Here is a 23,994-nt window from a genome sequence, read left to right as displayed (position 1 = left end):
CTCCCTTCCACTCTTTAAAAATCAATGGAAAAATATCCTCAGGTGAGGATTAACAGCAACAACAACAAATAATAAAATATATAAATACCTGTTGAATTAAATGGAATGATGTATATAAGTAGAATGAAAATGGAAAAGGTGGATGAACTTGAGATCTCTTTATGTGGTAGAACAGACTGATTTATTGGGTGCTGAGCAGGAGAAGGGAGAGCAAAAAGATAGAGGGGCCAAGAAGGCTGTCCAAGTTCCTAACCTAGACAACTGAGTCGCTGGGCTACTATTCACTGACCTAGAGAAGACAGGAGCAGTACTGAATTGAGAATAGGGACAAACAAGGATACATTCAATTTTGAAAAAGTTGAAATTAAGGTCATTGAGAGATACTCAGCTAGAGATGACCTGGAGGTAGCTGACTCTGGCACTACTCGTTGGATTCATCCTTAACTCTGTTAGATACAAACAACTCTGTGGAAAGCAGATGAAGAGAGAATCTGTGGTTCTGATCTACTTTCTAAGGAGAAGCTAAATTCTTTTCACCCCTAAGATGAACTCGTTGAAGCTGAACTAGTCACTGCACAGGAGCTTACAGCGTCTCCGAAAGCCACATCCCTAAGGCTCCCAGGAATCTCATTGTCTGAATGCAACCATTCCTCAGTCTGACTCTGGGGGTGCATGTTTGCCATTCAGAGCCTACTATATTTTACTGCACCTCCTGACATTGTTACACAACATTTATTGAAAGCACATTTGATGGTAATGAAGTTTCTATTAACTATGATTAAATCTCATAAAGCACCTGAAGATAATTTAAGATGTGCAGAAGCAGAAAATGAAACATTCAGCTCAGTACATTAGAAAACGTAATTGATTAAATTATCTCATTTACAATAAGTGCTTTCATGAGCTATGCACTGCACATATTTTCCCCAGTTTGTCATTATGATTTGCCAACAGATATCTAAAGATTTCACTTTCTTTTTTTTCTCTGTTTTAATTGAATTTATTGGGGTAACTGTGGTTAATAAAACCATATAGGTTTCAAGTGTACAACTCAACAAAACACCATCTGCATACCACATCATGTGCTCATCACCTAAAGTCAAATCTCTTTTACCCACTATTTATCTCCCCTTTGCTCTCTTCCACCTGCCTCTCCGCCCCCCCCCCCCCCCCCCCTCTGCTTTCCCTCTGGCAGTCACCATACTGTTGTCTGTGTCTGTTTTGGGTGTTTTTTTGTTTTGTTTTCTTTTCTTTTTACACCTCCATGCAACTGTGTGCGAGACTCTGAGTGATGTTTTCTTGCTACGGATCCTGTGCACAGCTATATATAGGAACAGGTTGTTTCTCAATTATCTTCATAATTGACTTTGATTTTGCATCAGTGATGATTCATGCACTCTTCAACCAAGCCCCTCTTTCACTGAGCAACTGCAGCCTGAATTTGTATAATGCATGCCTAACCATGCAGCTTACAGAACCCTGGTTGGATTCCTCTGGGAGCCTTTTGCAATCACATTGATTCTGTTAAGGTTTTATTTTTAGGAAATGACAAATTAAAACAGTTTAAGCGATTCGGTTGCACTATCTAGCAATTAAGCTTGGTGTTTAGGAGCGAGAACCCCAAGCAAAAACCAATTCAGGAGTCCCCGAGGACTAGGTATAGCTACTGTGGGGTTTATGGCTGAAAGTACAGATGTAACCGAATTAGAATGGCACAGGACTCACAAATTAAGCACGAAATTAATTTTTAATAAACACACATGCACTTCTAGGTAACTCTCACATGGGCCGCCACATGGATACCCATGATCTTGCTTGTGCTACACCCCAGAACTAGCAAGTGGCACAGGGTCTGTGAGCAGGTAGAAGTTGAGGGTCCACTTACCCAAGCTGCCACCCTGAGGTCTTGACTCAGACACTAGCCAAATATGCAGTGACCTGTTCCCCTTCTCCCTCCCTCAACATGCACATATACAGACACACAACCACACATAAACAATCAGGTCTCTCCCCTCCAATCTTCCAGGGAGTTCAAAATCAAGCATACATGATGTAGGAGGGTTGCTACCCAAGTACTAAAGATTACTTTATGGGCAGCAGACTGCATGGAAAAGAAGAGTTTGTTTTTGTTGTTCTGCAAAGATTCCAGACTCTGCAAGAAATGGCTTCTTTATATCCCAAGCCTAACTGAAGCAACATAATAAACTATGAACATAAATAGCTTTACTAACCCTTCTCTCATGTTTCCTGACCCCTGTCCCATGATACCTATTTCTGTCTATCTTCACAGCCTCTTAATTCTTTCAAAGAAGGTGGCTAGTAAGAGCTATTAACTCTCCAAAGCTATTTGAATTTTAATACCCTAGGATTAAAAAGATCAAAACCCATTCATTTTATACTAAAACTAGAGCCCTGGTGCACAAAATTTGTGCATGTGTGTGTGTGTGTGTGTGTGTGTCCCTCAGCCCAGCCTGCACCCTCTCCAATCTGGGATCCCTCTCACAATCCAGGACTGCTGGCTCCCAACCACTCACCTGCCTGGCTGCCTAATTGCCCCTAACCGCTTCTGCCTGCCAGCCTGATCATCCCCTAACCACTCCCCTGCCAGCCTGATAGACACTGAACTGCTCCCCTGCCAGCCCGATTGCCCCTAACTGCCCTCCCCTGCCAGCCGGGTCACCCCTAATGAGCCCGGTCATCCCTAACTGCCCTCCCCTGCAGGCCTGGTCCAACTGCCCTCCCCTGCTGGCCTGGTCCCCCCAACTGCTCTCTCCTGCAGGCCTGGTCCCTCCCAATTGCCCTCCTTGCTGGCCTGGTCTCCCCCTACAGCCCTCCCTTGCTGGCCATCTTGTGGTGGCCATCTTGTGTCCACATGGGGGCAGCCATCTTTGACCACATGGGGGCAGCCATCTTGTGTTTTGGAGTGACTGTCAATTTGCATATTACTCTTTTATTAGATAGGATGGGCAATACTGACCAGGGACACCTTCCACAAGATTTACAAACCGAACCTGCCAGGCCCTTGTCTCTCTTCCCTGCTGCTAAGAAGCCTTGTGATCTCAAGTATGCTTTACACCAAGCTTGTCAAACTCAAAGGCTAACACTGGCCAAATAAATGAGGCATGCAGCCCACGGGCCGTGAGTTTGACATGCTTGCTTTACACACCAATGGGCCATGGGGAACATATTACAATGTAGATACTCTAGTGCCCCTCGCCCCGTACCAGGAATTCCAATTCCTTTGTTCTAGTCTGAGGTGGGGCATATTTAATAAGCTCTCACCACACCCCAACATTCTCATGCATGTGGTCCCTGATCTACCTTTTGCGAAATATTTTTCTAAGACAGAGGTTCTCAAGCCTAGCTGCACACTGGCGTCACCTGGGGGGGCTTTGAAAACTAGAGATTGTTGGGGTCTAACCCCCACCCCCATTTTTATTATACTGGTTTGGGGTATAGCCTAGGAATTGGGATTTTTAAAAGTCCTCTGTGTGGACCTCAAGGTCAGTCAAGGCCTGAACTATAAGATCGAATGCTGAGCTGCCACCCATTCAACTTCTGCTCCTTTCCCCAAATCTACCACCTGCATAAGATAGAGATAACGCACAGGCCCTCCCAGGAAGCAAGGCTGTAATTACAGGGCTCCAGCCAGCACCACCCTCTCATTTCCAGTTTCTGGTAGTTTTACTGGTTCCTCATTTACCCCCTTGCCATGGATTTCACAGTTTGCATCTCAGGAACCCCTCCTCCTCCTAGGTGGAGAGGGGTGTAGTCAGGCTTATGTCCAAGTTGCTTTTCATGAAAGTGTGTGCTGATAATTATTTATTAATTGTAATGCTGTAAATCTCTTCAGAAATGAGAATTCTAGATGACAGCTGTAGAGAAATGGACTTACAGGCAGGCGGAATCAGGAGGAGAGATTTACTTTTATTCTGAGGGCGGGGAGGGGGTGTGCATATTTCTTTCTGATTTAAACCTCTGATATGTGACTCCAAACCCAATGAGCAGAAGCCCCGAAAGCCCTGGATCTTTCGTACAAACTTCAGTTCTGTGTGGCTCCTAAGCAAATACAACAGTAAGGCAGCAGATATGAGAATAAATTATAGTCACAAGAGGAAAAAGAACTTACTTTGGGGTTTTATCTCATGAAGAGGTTTTTTATCTAAAAGAAAGAAAGAGAGAAAAAAGTTGCATTTAATAAATTTACATGGAGCAGATATATTTCCTATATCATTTGGTCTATCTCTATAAAGGAACATTTTGTCTATTTTTGCAGATAACGTATAGATTATGTTGTCAGTATTTTTCCTTTTTGCTCTATTTCTTTATTTTTCTGTTTTGCAATCTTTTTTTAGGATGATTGCCTCATTCCTTTCTTTTTCCTCAGGCTTACTAGAGTTTCTTTCTGTTGCATTTGCTAGATTCTGATCCGCATGATGAGAGCTGTGAGCTTGCAGGCTGCCCCTTTTTATATACAGCCAGGAGACGGCTCAGGTAAGGGATGCTATTTCACTATATAGGGTAGAAAAATGAACCAGTGAATAAATATTTAAAGGGATCCTGCCTTGGTCGGCGGTTATCATGGCCTGCATAAAAAGTTCCAAACTGTGTTGTTTATGCATTCTCCTTGGGTATGCGTGCAGTATTGTGGGCATGTTTTAAGAAATTACACTTTTTGGTTTCATATCTCTATTAATTGTTAAAACGTGCACAGTTTCTCTCAATGGAAAGGTGTCATTTTACAGCCATAGTGTTGAGCAGTGAAGCAGTCAGATGAGGTGGGCGCAGAGAAAAGACATTCAGACTTTTATTGAAGCGGGGCCACAGGAGCCAGAGCCCAGGTGAGATATTTTCTGAATTTTCCCCATTGCCTTCCATCCACCCTCTCCTGCCCTGTCTCCCATCACTGAATAACCCTGCAGTAATTTTCTAAATCACCGTGAGACTGGGTGCCTGGGACTTACGCTGTCTTAAACCACAGCCTCTCCACTCCCCATCTCCCCTGCCTGGTCCCATCCCTGCCAAGGGCTCCTCCACAATACAGAAACCTGGGAAGCCCACACTTCAGACACCAAGGCCAAGGTGCCAGAAGATTTGCATGGCGAGTCAGCCCTCTTACTAGTCCTTTCAAGGGCTCAGACGGAACAGTCAGACTCCAAGCACTGAGGCTGCTGCTAGGCGGTCACAGAACCACACTGTGATCGGGTGACCTTGCAAGGTCACCTTGTGCAGCGCCCCTCCTCCGTTTGCCTGAAGGCGAGCCACGCACGGGGCGAGACACTGTCATTTTGGATTACATTTTTAACCGAATCAAACCTAGTGCAGTACACATTTGAGATCTTCATAAATATCATCTCACTGACTGCACCATAACCTCTCCCAGGCAGATAGATGCAGCTCTACTCGGAATTCTTCATGGAATTCTTCCCCTAACCCAGTCCTTCACTTAATACTGGTTTTGACAGGAAGCCCTGGCAGTGTGATTTAAGTACATCTCCTGTGTGTTTTGCCATCTGATTTGTTAAGGGAGTAGCTGTTAAAAGTTGCACGTAAATCACACTCTTGCCAATGGGCCACCATTTTTTTCCTCTTCAATATATGGTGAAAGTTCACTGGCAAATGGCAATTTCTGGCAAATCTTTCTTTCAATGAACAATCCTCATAAAAGATAATAATTTGTTCAAGTTGATATGCTCATATTCAGATTTTTATACAGCCAGGTTTCTTAAAACAGGACAATATTCGCATTCAGCTTATTACATCAATTTAACGCCACCAGCTTTCCCCAGAGCAGGTGATGCCTGGCGAAGTCCAGATGCTAATGCACTCAAGAATTAGAATAAAACCACTGTGGGGTCTAAACCTAACCTCAGTTTTTGCTTATTGCATGCTATCTGACAGCATTTGGCATGGGCACAGCGATGCTGGCAGGCCCAGGCTGAGCCATCTAACGTGATGCATTGCTAGGACTACACAGAGAGACATGCAGAACATCTGTTTAGGACCCTGGCTGAGCTAAACTGTATTATCTTCCTTCTAAACCACAGGAACGGAGGTTATGCCAGGTAGCAAAATGAAGCTCCATTAAAAATGGGTGCTATATATAACTACTCCCCAGAAAAATAAAATTGAATACAGCCAGGCTGTGAAAAAAATCAGGGTGGTGCGTTGCACTGGATATAGCTCTGCAGGAAACAGAGTGATTGAAGCTGACAAGCTGAGGGCAAAGGTCCCAAGATAGGCCTCAGGCCACAAGGCACATGGACAGGAGTGGGCATTCCCCCCCTGAACCAGCTCTGGTGCCCTCACTATTAGCAGTGTGGCATTGTGGGATTAGTGCAAACTCTCAGAGCCCAGACAGGATTTAAATATTGAATTGTTTGTATCCTATCTATGTGGTCTCAGTGTCCTTCTCCAAAGTAAAATGCGAATGATAATTTCCTTGAAGATTGATGCTGGCGACTAAGCATGATGAATGTCAAGTGTGCAGCACAGGGCTGGCACAGGTGAAGCATCAATAAATGGTAGCTAATAACTAATATTATGGTTTCCACATGTTACAAATAGGATCATCCTTGTCACTTGTTCAAAGTGAAAAACACAAACAGCTGCATGATTCTTGGAGATGAGTCACAACCCCATGTTCTAGTGCATTTCTGGGGTGCTGGAAAGGGAGTGAAGGCCCTTGTGGCTGCTTTATGAGACTGAGTCAAAACTTCAGTTTCCTGATAGGGATAAAAACAGGCAGGGACCAGGAGACCCTCATGGGCTCCCTAGCTTTCACCCACCATAAATCAGCAGAATAACAAGCAATGACATTCCATTTGAAATCTATTTGACATGGTTTCCTAGAGCAGAGCAAAATTTATTCCAAGGGATTCTGCTGGACTGTGGGATTTGTTGTGCGAAGGGCCAGGAAGTCTTGTGGGTCAGTGTGCAGACTCGCGGAAAAGGCTGGAAGCCTCTGGTGCCCAGGAGAGCTTTAGTCCTCTAGCATCCACATCAAAATTGGGTCCTGCTGTATTTTGTGAAATACCAGTCTCATGTCATCAGCCTGAGAGCATACAGCATTTTCCCAGCTTGAAACGTCTGAACAGTCTCTAATCCATGAGCTTGAGAGAGGGCTTCCCACCAACCTCACTATCTTTTGCGAGGCCTGCCCACCCCACGCTTGATGTCCTTTTATTCTGTTTGCATAATCATTTTCTCACAAGGCGGAGGGCCATGCATCCACTTGGCCTTGGTCAACAAAATCCTCTCTGCTTTGACTTTACCTCTCTCCAAGGCCATGTTCAAATGACCCCTTAGTAAATTAATTCATTAGGGCCATAGTTCTAGTAATGTTGGCTGCACATCAGAATCACCTGGGGAGCTTATTTTTAAAAGAAAATACCCATGCCTGGGCCCCACTCCAAGAGCTCCTGATTAATTGGGGTCTGTGTTTTTGTAATTTCTGAGGGCACCACCACTTCCTGGCAACACATCTGGGGGTTTGTGTACTGAACTTCTTTTGGTCTCTGCCTCCCTAGGAGGCTTTGGGGTAGCTATGGTATCTGATGGGCCCAGAAAGATCCCTTTTGTATTCTGCAGACAGAGAAATGTAATTTTGAGCCAGTGGCAGCTGAGCTTCAGTTTGTGAAAATCAAAACCATTTTCCAAAGACCTCAGGTACACTGAGAGGTACCTTCTGGGTAAATGGACATTGATAATAAGTAATTAAAACTCAGTCTTTATTATTTGTGTACTTATAAGCTAAAGAAACAGGAGTGTTGTTGTTTTTTTTTTTTAATGTTAATAGTGTCTTAAATTATGTCATGTGTTCTTTAGGTTATCTATACAAGTCTAAGCCTTTTCACTTTATTTTATACTAGAGGCCCGGTGCATGAAAATTCATGCACTGGAGGGGGCGTCCTTCAGCCCAGCCTGCCCCCTCCCACAGTCCAGGAGCCCTTGGGGGTGGGAGGCGACCCGGCGATCAGGGGAAGGCGACGCCCCATCACACCTCTGCTGCTGCCACTGCTGGCAGCACGAGCCTTGGCCGGCCCTGGTTACCTGAGCCTTGGGCGGCCCTGGACAGCTGGGCAGCCACCATCTGAGGCTTGCCTGTGCCTCAGGCCGGCCCTGAGCGGCTGGGGGGCTGAGGGGACTGGGGGACTCTGGAGGCAGGCCCGGCCTTGCCGTGCGCCTGCCGCCCTGGTGGGGCTGAGGGGACTGGGTGCCGCCATCTTTGAGGGCGTGGCAGTCAATTAGCATATTCCTTCTTTATTAGATAGGATATGTACTAGAGGCCTGATGCACAGAATTCGTGCCAGGGGCTCGGCCCTCGCAGCCCCAGCTTTGTCCAGAAGGTCGTCCGGCTATCTGGTCTAATTAGCATATTATGCTTTTATTATTATAGATGAGATTATGTGCACGTGTATACTTACACATATATATTATCAGGAAACTGCATGAAATTGATAGTTATTGATCATTTTTACCTATAAAAACATGGAATTATCTTTTATATATCATTCTGTAGTATGCTTTTGTTTCCTAGTACTATACTATAATGCAAATATTGCTTTGCATGTGCCATGTATAGTACATTTATGAGAGGGGGAGAGAAAAAGAGACAGAACAATTTATGTATTTTTGATGGTGATTTGGTTCTTTTCCACCTTTCTTGCTTTCTTTGTTATATGGGATGCTCCTAAAGCATTTCCATGGTATCCATTGTTCTTAGGAGATATTTATAGCTGCACCCCTACCTTCCCTCCCACATGCCCACATCCAGCCTTATCTGTTCTTTCCCAGAGAATAAATGTGGCCAGCTTCGTGCAGCCCACATGCTGCAGATCTAGGAGAGCAGGCCTGGGAGATGTAGCATGTGTGGACAGATGCAGTCAATCTCCAGCCTATAGACTGAGCAAGGAAGGGGCTGCTTCCTAAAACCTGTGGGCTGTGATTATTTGAAATCGGTTCCTATGAGTTTTGACAACTAACAAATATACTTGATACCAGAGTCTGTGTTCTTTTTTGAGATTCAGGCATAGAGCCGCTCATTGAACTAAACACCCACCAGACAGAAAGCCCAGACAGATACTCTTCACCAGGCAACAATCACAGATGTCATTATAGTTAATGATTGCCATTTTCTTCTTCACTAAACCAGCCATGTCCGTTTCCATCTCCAAATGTCATTTTTATGATTTCTTTCTTCATTGATCATATTCTTTGAAACCTTTTTCATCCCACAAAAAAACATATTTGTTGACTATTTTAATGTACCCTCCACAGTCTTAGTACTTTTAAATGGTTTTGGAGGTGCTTCTGAAGTCTGTGGAATTGTCAGTCTTCTCTGCCCACTCCCTGTCACTGGGCTAATCCTCTAGCATCAGCACACAGGGATCTACCATGATTCCACTGCCCTAAGTCAAAGCCAACTGCCCTGCCTATCTTAATGGTCTCCTATTAGCTGATCCCACCACAACAATTAGGACTTAGTTTCCACAGCACCTCAGCACAAGTTCATGCCCTAGTCTGAGCAATCCATTACCGCCCCTGCCCATGCTGGTGCCTCTCCTTGGGATGTCCTTTTCCCTCCAAACCTCCTACATAAAAATGTTCTGACTCCCAGGCATAGATAATTAAAGAAAAACAAAAACTTTTCAATTGAAGTTGATGTATTATAATAATTTTAGGTGTACAACTTACTGATTAGACATTTATAAATCTTATTAACTGTTCACCTGATAAGTCTAGTACCCCCCTGGCACAATACATAGCTATGATTATCTTTCCTATAGTGTACTTTATATCCCAGGAACTGTTTTTCTACTGGCAATTTGCACTTCTAATTTCTTTACCCTTCCACATCAATCCCCCTGAAGCCCCTCCCGTCTGGGGGACAATCAATTTGTTTTCTATTTCTGTGAGTTTATTTCTGTTTTGTTCATTCATATATTTGTTTCTCAGCTTCCACATATAAGCAAATTTATATGGTATTTGTCTTTCTCTGTCTGAATTATTCCACCTAGCATAACCCTCTAGGTCCATCCATGTTGTCACACATGGTTAAGATTTTTTATGGGTAATATTCCATTATATATATGTACCACATCTTCTTATCTATTGGTCTATCAATAATCATTTAGGCTGCTTCCATACATTGGCTATTATAAATAACTAGAGGCCCGGTGCACGAAATTCGTGCACGGAGGGGGGATGTCCCTCAGCCCAGACTGCACCCTCTCCAATCTGGGACCCCTCGAGGGATGTCCGACTGCCCGTTTAGGCCCGATCCCGGTGGGATCGGGCAGTTGGACATCCCTCTCACAATCCAGGACTGCTGGCTCCCAACTGCTCACCTGCCTGCCTTCCTGATTGCCCCTAATCGCTTTTGCCTGCCAGCCTGATCACCCCCTAACCACTCCCCTGCCAGCCTGATTGATGCCTAACTGCTCCCCTGCCAGCCTGTTTGCCCCCAACTTTCCTCCTCTGCTGGCTTGGTCACCCCTAACTGCCCTCCCCTGCTGGCTTGATAACCCCCAACTGCCCTCCCTTGTAGGTCTGGTGCCTCCCAACTGCCCTCCCCCGCTGGCCATCTTGTGCCAGCCATCTTGTGTCCACATGGGGGCAGCCATATTGTGTGTTGGAGTGATGGTCAATCTGCATATTACTTTTTTATTAGATAGGATACTGCAGTGAACAGTGGGGTGCATTTATCTTTTCATAGTGTTTTGGATTTCTTCAAATACATATCCAGAAGTAGAACTGCTGGGTCATATGGTAGTTCTGTTTTCCATAGTGGCCACAATGATTTATAATACCACCAACAGTGCATGAAGATTCCTTTTCTCCACATCCTGGCAAACATTTGTTATTGATTAATTTATTGATGATAGCTGTTCTGACAGATGTGAGGTTATATCTCCTCATGATTTTAATTTACATTTCTCTGATTATTAAAGACTTTGAGTATCTTTTTATATGTCTACTGCCCATTTGTATGTCTTCTTTGAAGAAATGTTTAGTTATATCCTCTGCTCATGTTTTTAATTGAATTATTTTGTGTTTTGGGTGTTAAGTTTTATGAGTTCCTTAAATATCTTCTCTCATTGAATAGGTTTTTTGCATTTTGTTGATGTTTTCCATCACTATGCAAAAACTTTTAGTTTGATAAAACAAATCCTATTTGTTTGTTTTTTCTTTTGTGATGTAAATTTTAGGATTATATGTTCTAAATCTGTGAAAAATGCCACTGATATTTTGATAGGAATTTTATTTTATCTATAGATTTCTTTGGGTAGTATGGACATTTTAAAGATGTTAATTATTCCTATCAGTGAGCACTTATGGCCTTCCATTATTTGCAATTTTTTCAATTTCTTTCTTTAATGTCTTATTATATTCCAATTACAAATCTTAAATTTTTGGTTAAATTTATTCCTAGGAATTTTATTCTACTTGATGCAATTGTAGAATAGATTGTTTTAATAATTTTGCATTTTGATAGTTGGTTATTAGTATATAAAATATTTTATTTGTCAGTTTATTTTGTTCATTGGATTCCACATGTAAGTAAGATTTCTTTGTAATTCTGTGGTGTCAGTTGTCACTTCTCTTTCATTTCAAATTTTATTTGGGCCCTCCTTTTTTCCCCCCTTGATGAGTCTTGCTATAATTTTATCAATTTTGTTTATCATTTCAAAATACTGCCTCTTTGTTTCATTGAACTTTTCTATTTTTTTAGACTACTTTGTTTCCCCACCCCCACACCCCCCACACCCATCTGATCTTTATAATTTTCTTCCTTTCCATTTCTTTGGACTTTTCTCTCTCTCTCTCTCATTCCTTTAGTTGTGAGGTTAGATTATTTATTTGAGGTTTGTTTGTTTGTTTGTTTGTTTGTTTTTTTAGTGTAGGCCTGTATTGCTATAACTTTCCCTCTTAGAACTTCTTTGGCTGTGTCCATAGATTTGGGATCATTGTTTTCATTTTCATATGTCTTGATGTCTCTTTTGAATTATTCCTTGATCTCGTTGTTAACCCATTCATTGAATGTTATTTAGCCCCTATGTGTTTTTCAGTCTTTTTCTTGATTTCTAGTTTCATACCATTATGGTCAGAGAAAATGCTTGATATAATTTTGTTTTCCTTAAACTCACTGAATCTTGTTTTGTGTCCTATACTAGAAAATGTTCCATGTACACTTGAAAAGAATGTATATTATGCTGCTTTGTGGTGAAATGCTCTGATGATATCAATTAAATCCATCTGATCTACTGTGTCAGTTAAGGCAGCTGTTACACTGTTGATTTTCTATCTGGAAGATGTATTCACTGATGTCAATGGGGTGTTAAAATCCCCTCCTGTGACTATATTACTGTCAATCTCTCCCTTTATGTCCATCAAGATTTGTTTGATATATTTAGGGGCTTCTATGTTGGGTGCATAAATGTTTACAAGGGTTATATCCTCCTTTTGGATTGATGACTTTATCATTATGTAGTGTCCTTCTTTGTCTCTAACTCTTTTAACATTTGATTTGAAGTCTATTTTGTCAGATGTAAGTATTGCTGCCCCAGCTTTTTAAATTTATTTCCATTTTAATTAAATATCTTTTTCCATCCTCCCTTTACTTTTAGTCTGTATATCTTTCATTTTGATGTGGGTCTCTTGTGGACAGCATATACATGGGTCTTATTTTCTTATCCATTCAGCTACCCTATGTCTCTTGTTTGGTGCATTTAAGCCATTTGCATTTAAAATGATTATTGTTGATACATATTTGTTGCCATTTTATTCTTTTAACTATGCCCTCCTTTTGTGTGATTCCATTTCTGGGAATATATCTGAAGAAACCCAAAACACTGATTCAAAGAATATATGTATCCCTATTTCATTGCAGCATTATTTACAATAACCAAGCTTTTGAAGAAACCCATGTGCCCATCAGTAGATGAGTGGATAAAAAAGAAGGAAATCTTACCTTTTGCAACAGCATGTTTGGACCTGGAGAGTATTATATTAAGTGAAATGAGCCAGTCATAGAAAGACAAGTACCATATAATTTCACTTATATATGAAATCTAATGTACAAATTAAACTAACAAACAAAATAGAAACAAATTCATAGCAACAGACTGGCAGCTGTCAGAGGGGAGGACTGATGGGGGACTGGGTGAAAAAGGTGGAGAGATTAAGAAAAAAAAAACTCATGAGGGTGATAGAAGAGGATAAAATGGTGACCATACAATACAATAGATTTTAATGACAAATACTTATTTTAATAGATGCACTAGGAAATGTTTTAACTAAATATATATAGTGTCACACTGTCAGTACCTTTGCAGGTCATGAAAAACATAACTTTTTCTGAAACAGGAATCCCTTTACTAGAACACACACACACACACACACTGGTTATTGTTTTTACTATGGATGCTAAATGCTTTGAATGGATTTGCCTATTGCCTCCTAAAAAAACAAAACACACCTTTCTATGAGGCACTATTATAACATTTATTTTATAGATAATTAAAGCTTAAGAAACTTGCTCATAGTGTTGTAATCAAAATCCAAACTCATGAAATCTGACCCCCAAACTCCTGAGTTTTCAACCTGTTCTTTTCTAAACGAGGTTAATGTTGAATCCTGTAGGCCCAGCTCATTTATTTTTCACAATTCTAGGTTCATGTCTATCCCTAATTTGCAAACAGGATAACCAGTATAAACTGAGAATCAAAGAGGGCAGTGGAAGGCTATTCACCCTTTGCTCTGAATGCCAAATCAATGCAGATCCATCCTGGGTCAGCCTCATGGCAGCTTAACCTCTGTGTCTTCTAACAATGCCTACTTCAGAACTGCTGCCTTCCCTGTGCTTCTTAGGCATATATTACCTACAAAATATTTTTACTTTTGCTATAATGATTTGCATTTCCACCAACTTTCTGGTTGTATGGCTAAAATTTCATTTCGTTAAGAAATGTTTTTAAGTTTTCTAATAGGTTTTCTGTCTCCAGTTTACATTATCATGGGGATTGGTTCTTATTTGTCTCTTTAATTTCCTTGCGTTTTTGTTTCATTTTGCTTTGTTTTTGTCTTTTTCCACTTTAAGTAATGTGATCCTGCTTCTGCTCTCCAGATGCCCAAATTTAATTTTAAAGTCCTTCCTATTTACAGTGGAGGTGTTTTATTTCAATTCTTCTTCTATAGTGGATAAAGTGAACAGGATGTGCCTGAGAGAAACTGCCAGAGATCATGTTTCTGAAGCAAGACATAGCACTTCCTGTCCAATTCCACCAAAATAATGTAAGCCAAGTATAAAAAAAGTACATATTGATTTATGTTGGGAAGTAAAGTGTATAGGAATAGAAAAAAGTGGATAGAAGAGAGATGAGGGTAAACTAAATACCTTGATTTCTATTAGCTGAAGAAGAAATTCTTATCTTGGTTATTCTGTCATAACTATGTACATGTAGCACAGGTCTATGAGAAAATAAAGATGGTGATATGGGGAAATTTCCTGGTTAAAAAAAAAAAAGAAGAAAGGTATCTTAACTGTTTTAGAACCCTTGCTTCTCAACGAAAGCTTCACAGCTATGATACCCCTCCTTATTCCTAATGAGTATACTGTGGGTGTGGGACCGCATCTCCACCCCTACTACCAGTCTTTTGTGGTTTCTTCTTTACATCCTTAAAGAGTTCTGTTCAGCTAGTCTTTGGGTGGTTCTCAATGATCATAGGTCTATAATTTAGTTGTGATTTTGATGTGATCATGGAGGAGGCCAGCACTGCATTTACCTACTGCACCATCTTGACCGGAAGGCTATCTTTAACTAACAAGGCATAAAAGTAGACAAGTCTACAGTGGATAGATAACAAAGGGGAGAAATTTTATGATAATTTGTTGTATATGGTTTATCTTCATTCTCTTTATGCTCAGTTCTACTCATGGCATTTGAATTTAAGCACAAAAATGAAACATTTAGCCTTACTGAATTTTTAAAAAATGCTTTTACTAGGACACATGAGTATGGGGCTCTCTCTGCTTTATTTTCTTTTTTAATTAAGCACAATGGAAATTTTAGTCATGAGCCATTCTACTCTGTCTCTTTAAAGCTTGTTAGTCACTGGTCTTCTTATTGCATCCCATAATGGTAAAGTGTTTATTGGGGTATGGGGGAGAGATTGTTGCTAAGCTGCTAATGATACCATATGTTCCCAGTCCTACCCTCTTATTTACTCTTGTGGATTTGTAATACTGTATTCACATTTGCTATGAAGTATACATGAAGGCAACTCTGAATTAATCAATTGTTTCTTATGCAGAAAGCAGCTATTATAAAAAGGAGCACCTACTATGTACAGTAAATTGAATGAAAATGGGTTTTTAATATTAAAACTACCTGGGAGAATTAGCAAGCAGCTGGAAATTTCATGACAATTGAAGAATGGATCGTGCTAGCATGTTATCTTGCTACGCCATTTTCATTTCTTTGCTATATAAAGTTTACGCTATAATTAAGCAATTGTGCAGTGCAGCTGGTTCTGAAATATGAACTTATCCAACAAAAAGTTTAAGAATGAGTCAAGTATGATTCAGGACTTTTTGCCTAAAGAAAGGAAATGATGGGTTTTGTTAAGGTAAAAGGACACCTATCCATTATAATCCTATATACAAAATAGGCATTCCATAAACCATTAGCAAAATGTAAAAGTTGTTTCAGATGCACTGAGCCAACTCCAGAATGGTGTCCTAGGAAAGACAGAGAAGTGACTTGGGTAATTACTGTAAGGATGAAATGACATTGAGAGTAGCCCAAGATACAATGCTTAGCAAGATGACCTTTATTTTGATGTGATTAAAAGCTCACCTTTTCAGATGCTTCTTTTAGGTCATTTAAGTAGATCATTCGATAGATGATGTTGTTAGATTATTATATCTAAGCTTGGGGTTGTTTAATTGAACCTACTATTGTCTTTGTCCTTGATGTGGTTTCCAAACTGTCAATTCAAACTTTTCTTATCAATGTATCCATCAGAAATGAAAACAAACCACAGTTTAACTGATATTTCAGTTTCTGAGCTCTCAGTGTTGAACTGACCTATCTTACATCTTGACCAGAGGCTGGATTAACTATCAGGTAGCTCAGCCTTGAAGATTTCCTCTCTCTTTCAGGCCCCTGTGGCATTTCTCTGGCTTCAGTCTTACTACACCTCAAGGCACTAATCCCCTCTGAAGCAGATCTATTTAATCTTCTCAAGTCAAAGCCCTTAGTTTTATATCTGCTGGAGTAAAGGAAGAGGGAGCAGGCTTTTCTTATTTCTTAGGAGCAAGCTAAATACCCTGCTATTTTCACCCTTCTGTTCCTTTCAATGAGGCATGCATATGTCATTTACCTCTGGTTGTGCTTCTCAGAGCATAGACGAAGCTAAGTTCAGCAAGCAGAAAGGACATGGTCAAAAAACTACCTGACTCTGGTGTTTAAGTTTAGAAAACATGGAACCACACAAGTTCCTATTTCTCAACAATATGTCACGTAATTATCTTTCTGGAAAGAAAGGTGTCGGAGGATTAGCTTATGCTTTCAGTTTGGATCCTTGCACTAACTACTATTGGCAAAGATGGCCTAATCTTACTATCACCAGTCTTGGGGCATGTGATTTCTTCTTCTTTTTTTTTTTTTTTTTTAATATGTTTTTATTGATTTCAGAGAGGAAGGGAGAGAGGGAGATAGAAACATCAATGATGAGAGAGAATCATCGATCAGCTGCCTACTGCCTGCCTCCCACTGGGCATCAAGCCCACAACCCAGACATGTGCCTTTGACTGGAATCGAACCCCGGATCCTCCAGTCCACAGGCCGACGCTCTGTTCACTGAGCCAAACCAGCTAGGGTGGGGCATGTAATTTCTTGATGACAGCACCTAGGTGTGGCCATCTGTGACAGCTTCACACTAAAGTTTTGTGCTCCAGTCACAACTGACCAAGCAACAATCACACCCAAATATTAAAGTGATCATTCAGAGCTGGCAGCTCCATCTCTTGGAGAAATGCTACCCTCAGGGACCACAAAGGCAACCCAGATGCTTTGTTGAAAGCTAAATAAAATCAAAGAATTATATGTCTTCTAAGAGAAGTTGAGGAACTGCTTTAGGGTCTTGTTTGGCATAGATGAAAACATATAGGATGAGGATGGAGAAAATTCCCAAATTGTAACATGACCTAGATCCTTCACAAAACTACTGCTCCATAAAGCTGTTGGCAAATGCTATTTTAATCAAACCCAGCATTCACTGAATCTTTATCCTGAGAGCACAGCTAGTTCACCAAGACCATTGGAACAGAGTGCCAGCAAGAGGTGCAAAGGGGTATTGACATCTTTTAATTAGAATGCTGTTCATTGCTTTCTGCAGAGATAGTAATCTGTTATCCATTTTTGTTGATATTGGTAGCCACTCTCTCTGAAAGGACAGAATATATCCTGGTGTTAGACTCATAAACATACCCCTTTCTCAATGATATCTATATATATATAAAAGCCTAAGCGACGGTTACAACCTGTTGACTGAACGACTGGTTGCTATGACACGCATTGACCACCAGGGAGCAGACACCCAATGCAGGAGCTACCCCCTGGTAGTCAGTGTGCTCCAGCCAGCCAACCTCCCGTGGTCCCTCCCCCTGGAATGCGCGAGACGGCCCCAATTGGCCCCAATTGCCCCTGATCGTCAGCCAGGCTGAGGGACCCCACCCGTGCTTGAATTTGTGCACCAGGCCTCTAGTATAAATATATTTAATTAATTTCTAACTCATTGTAGCCATCAATATTCTTGATCACATCTGACTAATATGCACACTATACACAAAAGATGCTAGAGAAAACATGCTTAAGCAGAAAAGGGAATGCAGGCATGAGTAAATTGAATAGAAAGAAAAGGCTCACATAGCATTCTAAACTCACACTACAATGCTGAACATATTTCAAACCTCATTGCCTTCCTAGTTATATTATTTCCACTATGGGTAATGGGAATGAGATACCCATTAAACCACACACACGTGACTAAAACCATACATGATCAATGCCCACAGGAATTGCTTAAAAGCGACTGTCTGAACTATGGCCATTCTGGCTCAAAGGAAGGAACTACACTTTGGAACTTCACAAGTACATTTGCATCTGTGATGGTTAATTTTATGTGTCAGCTTGACTGGCCATCAGGTGCCCAGGTAATTGACTGAACGTTACCTGGGTCTTTTCAGATGAAACCAGCATTTAGATCCCCAGACTAAGAAAAGCAGATTGCCCTCTATAGTTGCTTCCCAGGGCCTCACCCAGTCTGTCTAAAGCTTGATCCTTCTCAAGTTAGAATTCTCCTGCCTGCTAGTCTATCAACTGGGACATTGGCTCAGCGGATCTGGGACTTGCCAAATTCCATAATCATGTGAGCTTATTCCTCATAATAAATCTCATTTATCTATCTATCTATCTGTATATCTCATTGGTTCTCTCTGGAGAACCCTGACAAACACGCATCTCAAATTTTAGAGTTGGGATGTAGGCTTGTCCACTACCCTCTCAGTGCTGGTAATTCATTTCAGCGCTAAACAACTCTTAATCACTGAACTTGATAACAATTCTCTCTTACCTGAGGGGCTAACCATTATCCGTCTTCAATGGTAACTGGACTAAGTATTAGTCAAGTAAGGTTTAGGCCTGATATCCTTTAGTGCAGATCTTACTGGTGGTTGATGGGAAAGTTATGACTATGATTACCTAAAATTCAGTTGATTACTAAATAGTTATATTATCAATGCCTCTTTAGAAGACCTGTGAGTGTCACAGTTCTAACTGTATCAATTCAAATATGGCTACACATTTAAAAAAATAGTCATACTTCCAAGGTATATTTCAGAAAAATCTGGTAACAGTCAAGAGTAGTCAGAAACATATTTCCTTAAACTTCTTGCTACTGAGTTTGTGTTAGGTTTCCTCACATTTTGGAAGGGCAAAGGAATTTTGAGGAAGACAAATGGTTGGAATATATTCATTAGAGTGCAGGGCCCTTTCATCACTGAGGCTGGGGGCTAGGATGCATTCTATTTCAGTCCCGTGCATTGTATCTGACATACGCAGGTACTCAATACTTGTAATAGCAAAAAAAAAAAAAAAAAAAAAAAAAAAAAGGCACCATTGTTGCTCATTTAAAAACATATTCATCATTTTAACCAATGTATTAAACACATAGACTTTGTTTAAAAAAATATAAGTTAGCATGTTTGAATATGCTTGCTTTCAATGGTACCCAGTTGTATTGATTTAGAAAAATAAATCCAACTTAGAATAGATATTTTCTTCATCCTGCCATCTTCCCAAATAAAAAGTGACACACTAGTATTGAGCTATGTTATTTTTTGCTGTATATTTTCCTAGTTCAATGCCCTGAATCTCTTGTTCCTTTAAGGACCTAAGCAAAATCAGTACACCTTAGCTCAATGAGTGGGCAGATGGAGAACGGGTTCAGATTTACTGAGCACCTACTCTGTGCCATGAAATATTCAAGTATATTTTTTTGTCATTTAGTCTTCACAATAACCAAAAATGGGTACCATTTGGGGTACTCACAGTCAGAGACATAAGCAACTTATCCAGTGTCACAAAGGTAGTGAGGGACAGCACCAGAGGAAAACCTGTCTCTCTGTGACTACTTGATCCTCCCATACTCAGGCAGAGTCACTTGGAGATGGAAGAATATAATCTCAGGAATAAAGGCTTGGGAGTTTTGAAATGCACATTCCATTTCTTGCTCTGCCAGACCAATTTGATACAAAGCCACCCACCTCCTCAGGTATCATAAATCCCAGCCCCCACTTGTAAGATAACAGTCACAACACATCCCTTGCCACAAAACTATGGTCTCTGAAGATGATTAAGTGCTTTATAGTGCTATATAATTCTTGGGAGAAATATGGTGATCAGAATTTCACCAAACTTAAAATGCGGGCTACTAAAAGAAAAGAACTGCTAAGCTAAAAAGTCTAAAATGTCTTCTTACATCATTTCTTCTAAAACCTTATCTAGTCAAATCAATAATAACTATACACATTTATAAAACTTACAATGATAAAACATTCCAAGTCATCCCAGCTTTACTAAAAATGTATTTGTCTACTTTTCTACACTTTTCACCCATTTTCATTTTGCTCTTGGAGATTTTGCTTACTTTTCTAGACTTTTCACCCTTGAAGATTTTGCTTTCTGCTAACATATTTAACACAAGTAATAATTATGATGTTTCTTTTCATATTACGGACAAACACTGAAGATACTAAACAGAAGGTGTTACCTAGAATGCAGAGGCCATCTGTGCAGTTTTCAGATTCCTGGCTTAGCCCTTCACAGAATTTGCCCCCGTTCCTTGGGGGTGGTGCTGTGCACTCTCGGATCCGCAGATGCTCACACTCTGGGCTGCAGACTGACCATTCGCTCCACACTTCCCAGCTCCCGTCCACTTCAAAGAGAAACCAAAGGAACCATCATTAGAATGAATCAGGCAGCGGTCAGGAGACTCACCCCAGGACTGCTGTTCTTAGAGCTGAATTTTAAAGCAATAACCACAACAACAAAGAACAAAATAACATATTCATTTATCTTCTCTCCATGGTTTCTTTCCTAAAGAGATAGACTAGCAAAAGCAGTGGTGTAATTCTCTAGCTCTTTCAGGATGAGACCAATTACTGAATTTTGGCGAGCATTCGCTTTACCAGTGCCCTCGGGTTGGCTAACAATGTCATTATCCATTCTTCCCCAGTCTTTCACGCTCAAGTGCAGCTTGGATGGACAGATAAACAATGTGCAGTAAGCAGTGGTAGTCACCACTTCCTTGGGTGTTGACAGTTTAGAACAGAGAGCAGAATGAACTATCTTTAAGCCCTAAAACCCCCTAAACAATAAACCCATATATATTGATAGTATTAAACTAAAACAGGTCAGTCAAACCCCAAGATACCAAGACTTATATAAATAGATTTCTTGGATCACAAATTGCTGCTGTATGTAGAAATGAACAAACTGAATTTTACTAAAAATCAACCCTAGAGATCATGGCAGCTGTTTGAGGCAATTGTCCTATTACCTCCTAGGAATACTCCAACCATGTTTATGTGGGTTATGAATTTGCAGTTTTTAATCAAGAGCAATTAGGAATAGGGTAACAAAAAATACTGAACTTGAAACAGAATGTCTGAGTCCTTGACTGCCAGTTTTTTGGCTGAGCAACCCTGAGAAAGTCACTTGGCCTATTTCTGTCAACTGGGGATAATAAAACTCACAACACAGAGTTAAAAGAGATTACGTGTATAAAAGTATCTTGCACATAGTAAGCACTCAATAAATGCAAAATGAAACTCCAAGAATACACTGCTGGTGAGAGCCTCACCTTAGCTTTGAGTGGAACTAGATTTGAAATTTTAGACAAGAGGCTCTAGTCCAGTGTCCTCGGAGTTAATGTTTCATAATGCATATGAGACCCAGGATCAATTTATTTCTCAGTGGGAGGATATGTTTTCCATAAAGAAAGTCATCTTCCGTCTCATCTATTTCTCATTGTAGAAATTGGGTTAGAGCCAATAAGAGATGAACAAAATAACCTATAAAAGCCATATTTGGCAAGTGTAGTCTATCTCTATTCAGAAAGGAAGGCAAGCATAGATCAAATGTAGAATAAACTGCTGTGATGCTGTACAATCTCTGCCAATTGTATTGCAGTTAAATACAGAGCTAAAACTGGTAAGCTTGGTGGATTGACAACTGATATAATAAAGAGTCAAATTTTTGGTTCCTGTTTTGTGTTCACAGACAACTTAATTTCTGCTAGCTATTATAAAAATTAATGCCATAGAATGGGAGAGCCCAGGGAGAGAAGGGCATGGCTTAGCCCAATCAAACACGGGAGGTATAAAAATACTTTAAAGCATTTGGCTTATTGATGGTGAGTGTTCAGGGTCATTTGAGGATTAAAAACGACATATGCCCCCAAACAGAGGTATTTCACCCATGTTCTTGCTGTTACACTGAGTTCTACATTAGCATTTTGGACAAAGGCTCTCTAAGAACTTGGGAGAGGGTCACTTTGAGAAAGAAGGTGATATGTGGAATGCTTCACACCAGCTTACTAGTGTTGGTGAATCAGGAGGGGAAAGGGAGGAGTCTGTGTATATCTCACCAGGACAAAGAGAAGTGCAGGTAATTTTCTGCACTGACATTCCCTCACAAAAGGCCCCACCATTGAGAGGAGCTGGGTTGGTACAGGTCCGGGAACGTTTCTGCCATCCTCTACCACAGCGAACATTGCAGGCTGACCACTCTGTCCAGGAAGACCAGCCTCCATTCACTGAGAGAGAAAATGGGGAGGGGAGAAAAAAAAGGAGAAAGGTTTTTACTGATTGCCTACTATGTGCAAGCCACTGTGCCAGTAGTTGTGAGTTAGGCATCCAGGGACCAAGAGACCCTGCAGACACACACTGGCTGCTCCATCATGAGGTGAGCGACTAGGCTTACCGCATCTGTGCCCCTCAGCCTATTCATCTGATATAAGGAGGGACACAGATCATTTTCTTTGCTGGAAAATTATGAAAAATAGAAAGAACTCATTACCATATCTCTAAAGCACTTGAAAATCCAGAGTATAAGAAGAAAATACCAGCATTTGAATTTCTATTACTTTAAGTTCCTCAAAAAATAAATCCCAGGGCTCTTCTATTGTAGAAAGGAATACCTTTACTTAAATAGCTGGGTATTTTTTTTATACAATACCCCAGATATTCAGCAAATAGTGATGTTTGTTTATGGTGGATTTCATATGCCAGGAGAGAAACTTCCCACCAGCAGGTCTGAGGAGGCTGGGGGAGGGGAGCAGAAGTTGCCCACCTCAATTCTTTTCCAATACAAATGCAATGGAAGAAAATAAACAACTTCTAAAATTATTTTCTGATCAAGAGTGGTTGGAAATGTCACTGCCTACCTCATGGAAGTCCAATATTGGAGGAAGGAGCAAACATTAATAGCAATAGAAATGTGTTCCCACCTGCCAAATGCGAGAAGCAGGAGAGAACACAGTGGTGGATGACCCCCTAAGACCTTTCAGCTCTGAAAGTTAAATGGTAATAAAACACACATCCCTCTACTTCTCTGCTTTCTGTACTCCATTCCTGGCCTTTGGGCTGGTCTTACCATAAACCACCACTGTGGCGGACAGGCTCCTCCTCTTGGCCACGATGTTGGCTGCCATGCAGGTGTAATTCCCAGAGTCTGAGAGCCGTGCCTGCCTGATGATCAGGTTATGGTCAGCCCTGGTGTCAATGTTCTCATCTTGTTCTGAGTCAATGGGCTCCTCATTTTTCAGCCATTCCACCTATAAGAAGAAAGAATGTTAACTTTACAAGTCATTTAAAACAACAACAACAACAACAAAACACTTTGTTGTTGTTTTTTTCATTGGAAGGTGAGCAATTTTGATGTGCGGAAAAGAGAGCAACAGCAATGATTTTTCCCCCCTCTTTATTCCATATCCCATCCCTTTTAATTAGGAACTCTGGTATATTCAGGAAATGAATACTCAAGTTAATAAACTGGAGGCAGGAAAAGGACTGCCTCCTATTGACTTTGACCCATTTTCTAAAAACGCAGTGGAAGAGAGAAAAGAGGTGACTGCAATTAGGTCATTTCATTATATTTCGTTTTATTAGAATTCTGATGACTATGATGATGTTTCAATGCTGGTGCAAAATGGAGCTCAGAGAGCAGCACGTGTACTTTGTGCTGAGAGAATATTATGTTGTCAGACAAGTTCCAAGTCAGTACATTTCACTTTAAACAAATGTTAATATAGGGGTGAAAATGTGTAAAGGCCACAGTCATATATATTTGGACAATCATAGGCACATAAATTCAAATTTCAGTGTTCCCTAGTTTTAGGTATAGGTTTCTTTGGTGATCACTTATG

General features: G+C 40.7%; 1 protein-coding gene and 1 long non-coding RNA gene across 4 annotated transcripts in view; one reads left to right on the top strand and one right to left on the bottom strand.

The window, feature by feature from the left end:
• The window catches only part of UNC5D (unc-5 netrin receptor D), a gene marked incomplete at both ends in the record, with an annotated part of 503,620 nt that overhangs the window by 77,825 nt on the left and 401,801 nt on the right, over nt 1–23,994 (bottom strand). For 2 of the 3 annotated variants that reach the window (XM_079779640.1, XM_079779639.1), the window contains 4 exons: nt 4,130–4,162; nt 20,338–20,502; nt 22,216–22,383; nt 23,223–23,403. In XM_079779640.1, the coding sequence (XP_079635766.1) occupies nt 4,130–4,162; nt 20,338–20,502; nt 22,216–22,383; nt 23,223–23,403 (547 nt within the window). The remainder of the gene's footprint in view (nt 1–4,129; nt 4,163–20,337; nt 20,503–22,215; nt 22,384–23,222; nt 23,404–23,994) is intronic. The other variant, XM_079779641.1, reaches the window with a different exon arrangement.
• Nucleotides 1–23,994, top strand: part of LOC307104639 — a 199,056-nt gene that overhangs the window by 153,329 nt on the left and 21,733 nt on the right. Inside the window, exon 2 of the long non-coding RNA XR_013813918.1 lies at nt 4,422–4,494. This is a non-coding gene — a long non-coding RNA (uncharacterized lncRNA). The remainder of the gene's footprint in view (nt 1–4,421; nt 4,495–23,994) is intronic.

This window comes from Cnephaeus nilssonii, assembly GCF_951640355.1.
Source record: "Cnephaeus nilssonii genome assembly, chromosome: 8".
Lineage (NCBI taxonomy): Eukaryota > Metazoa > Chordata > Mammalia > Chiroptera > Vespertilionidae > Cnephaeus > Cnephaeus nilssonii.
Note: the sequence above shows the minus strand (reverse complement) of the source record. Positions and strands in the feature narration are given on the sequence as shown.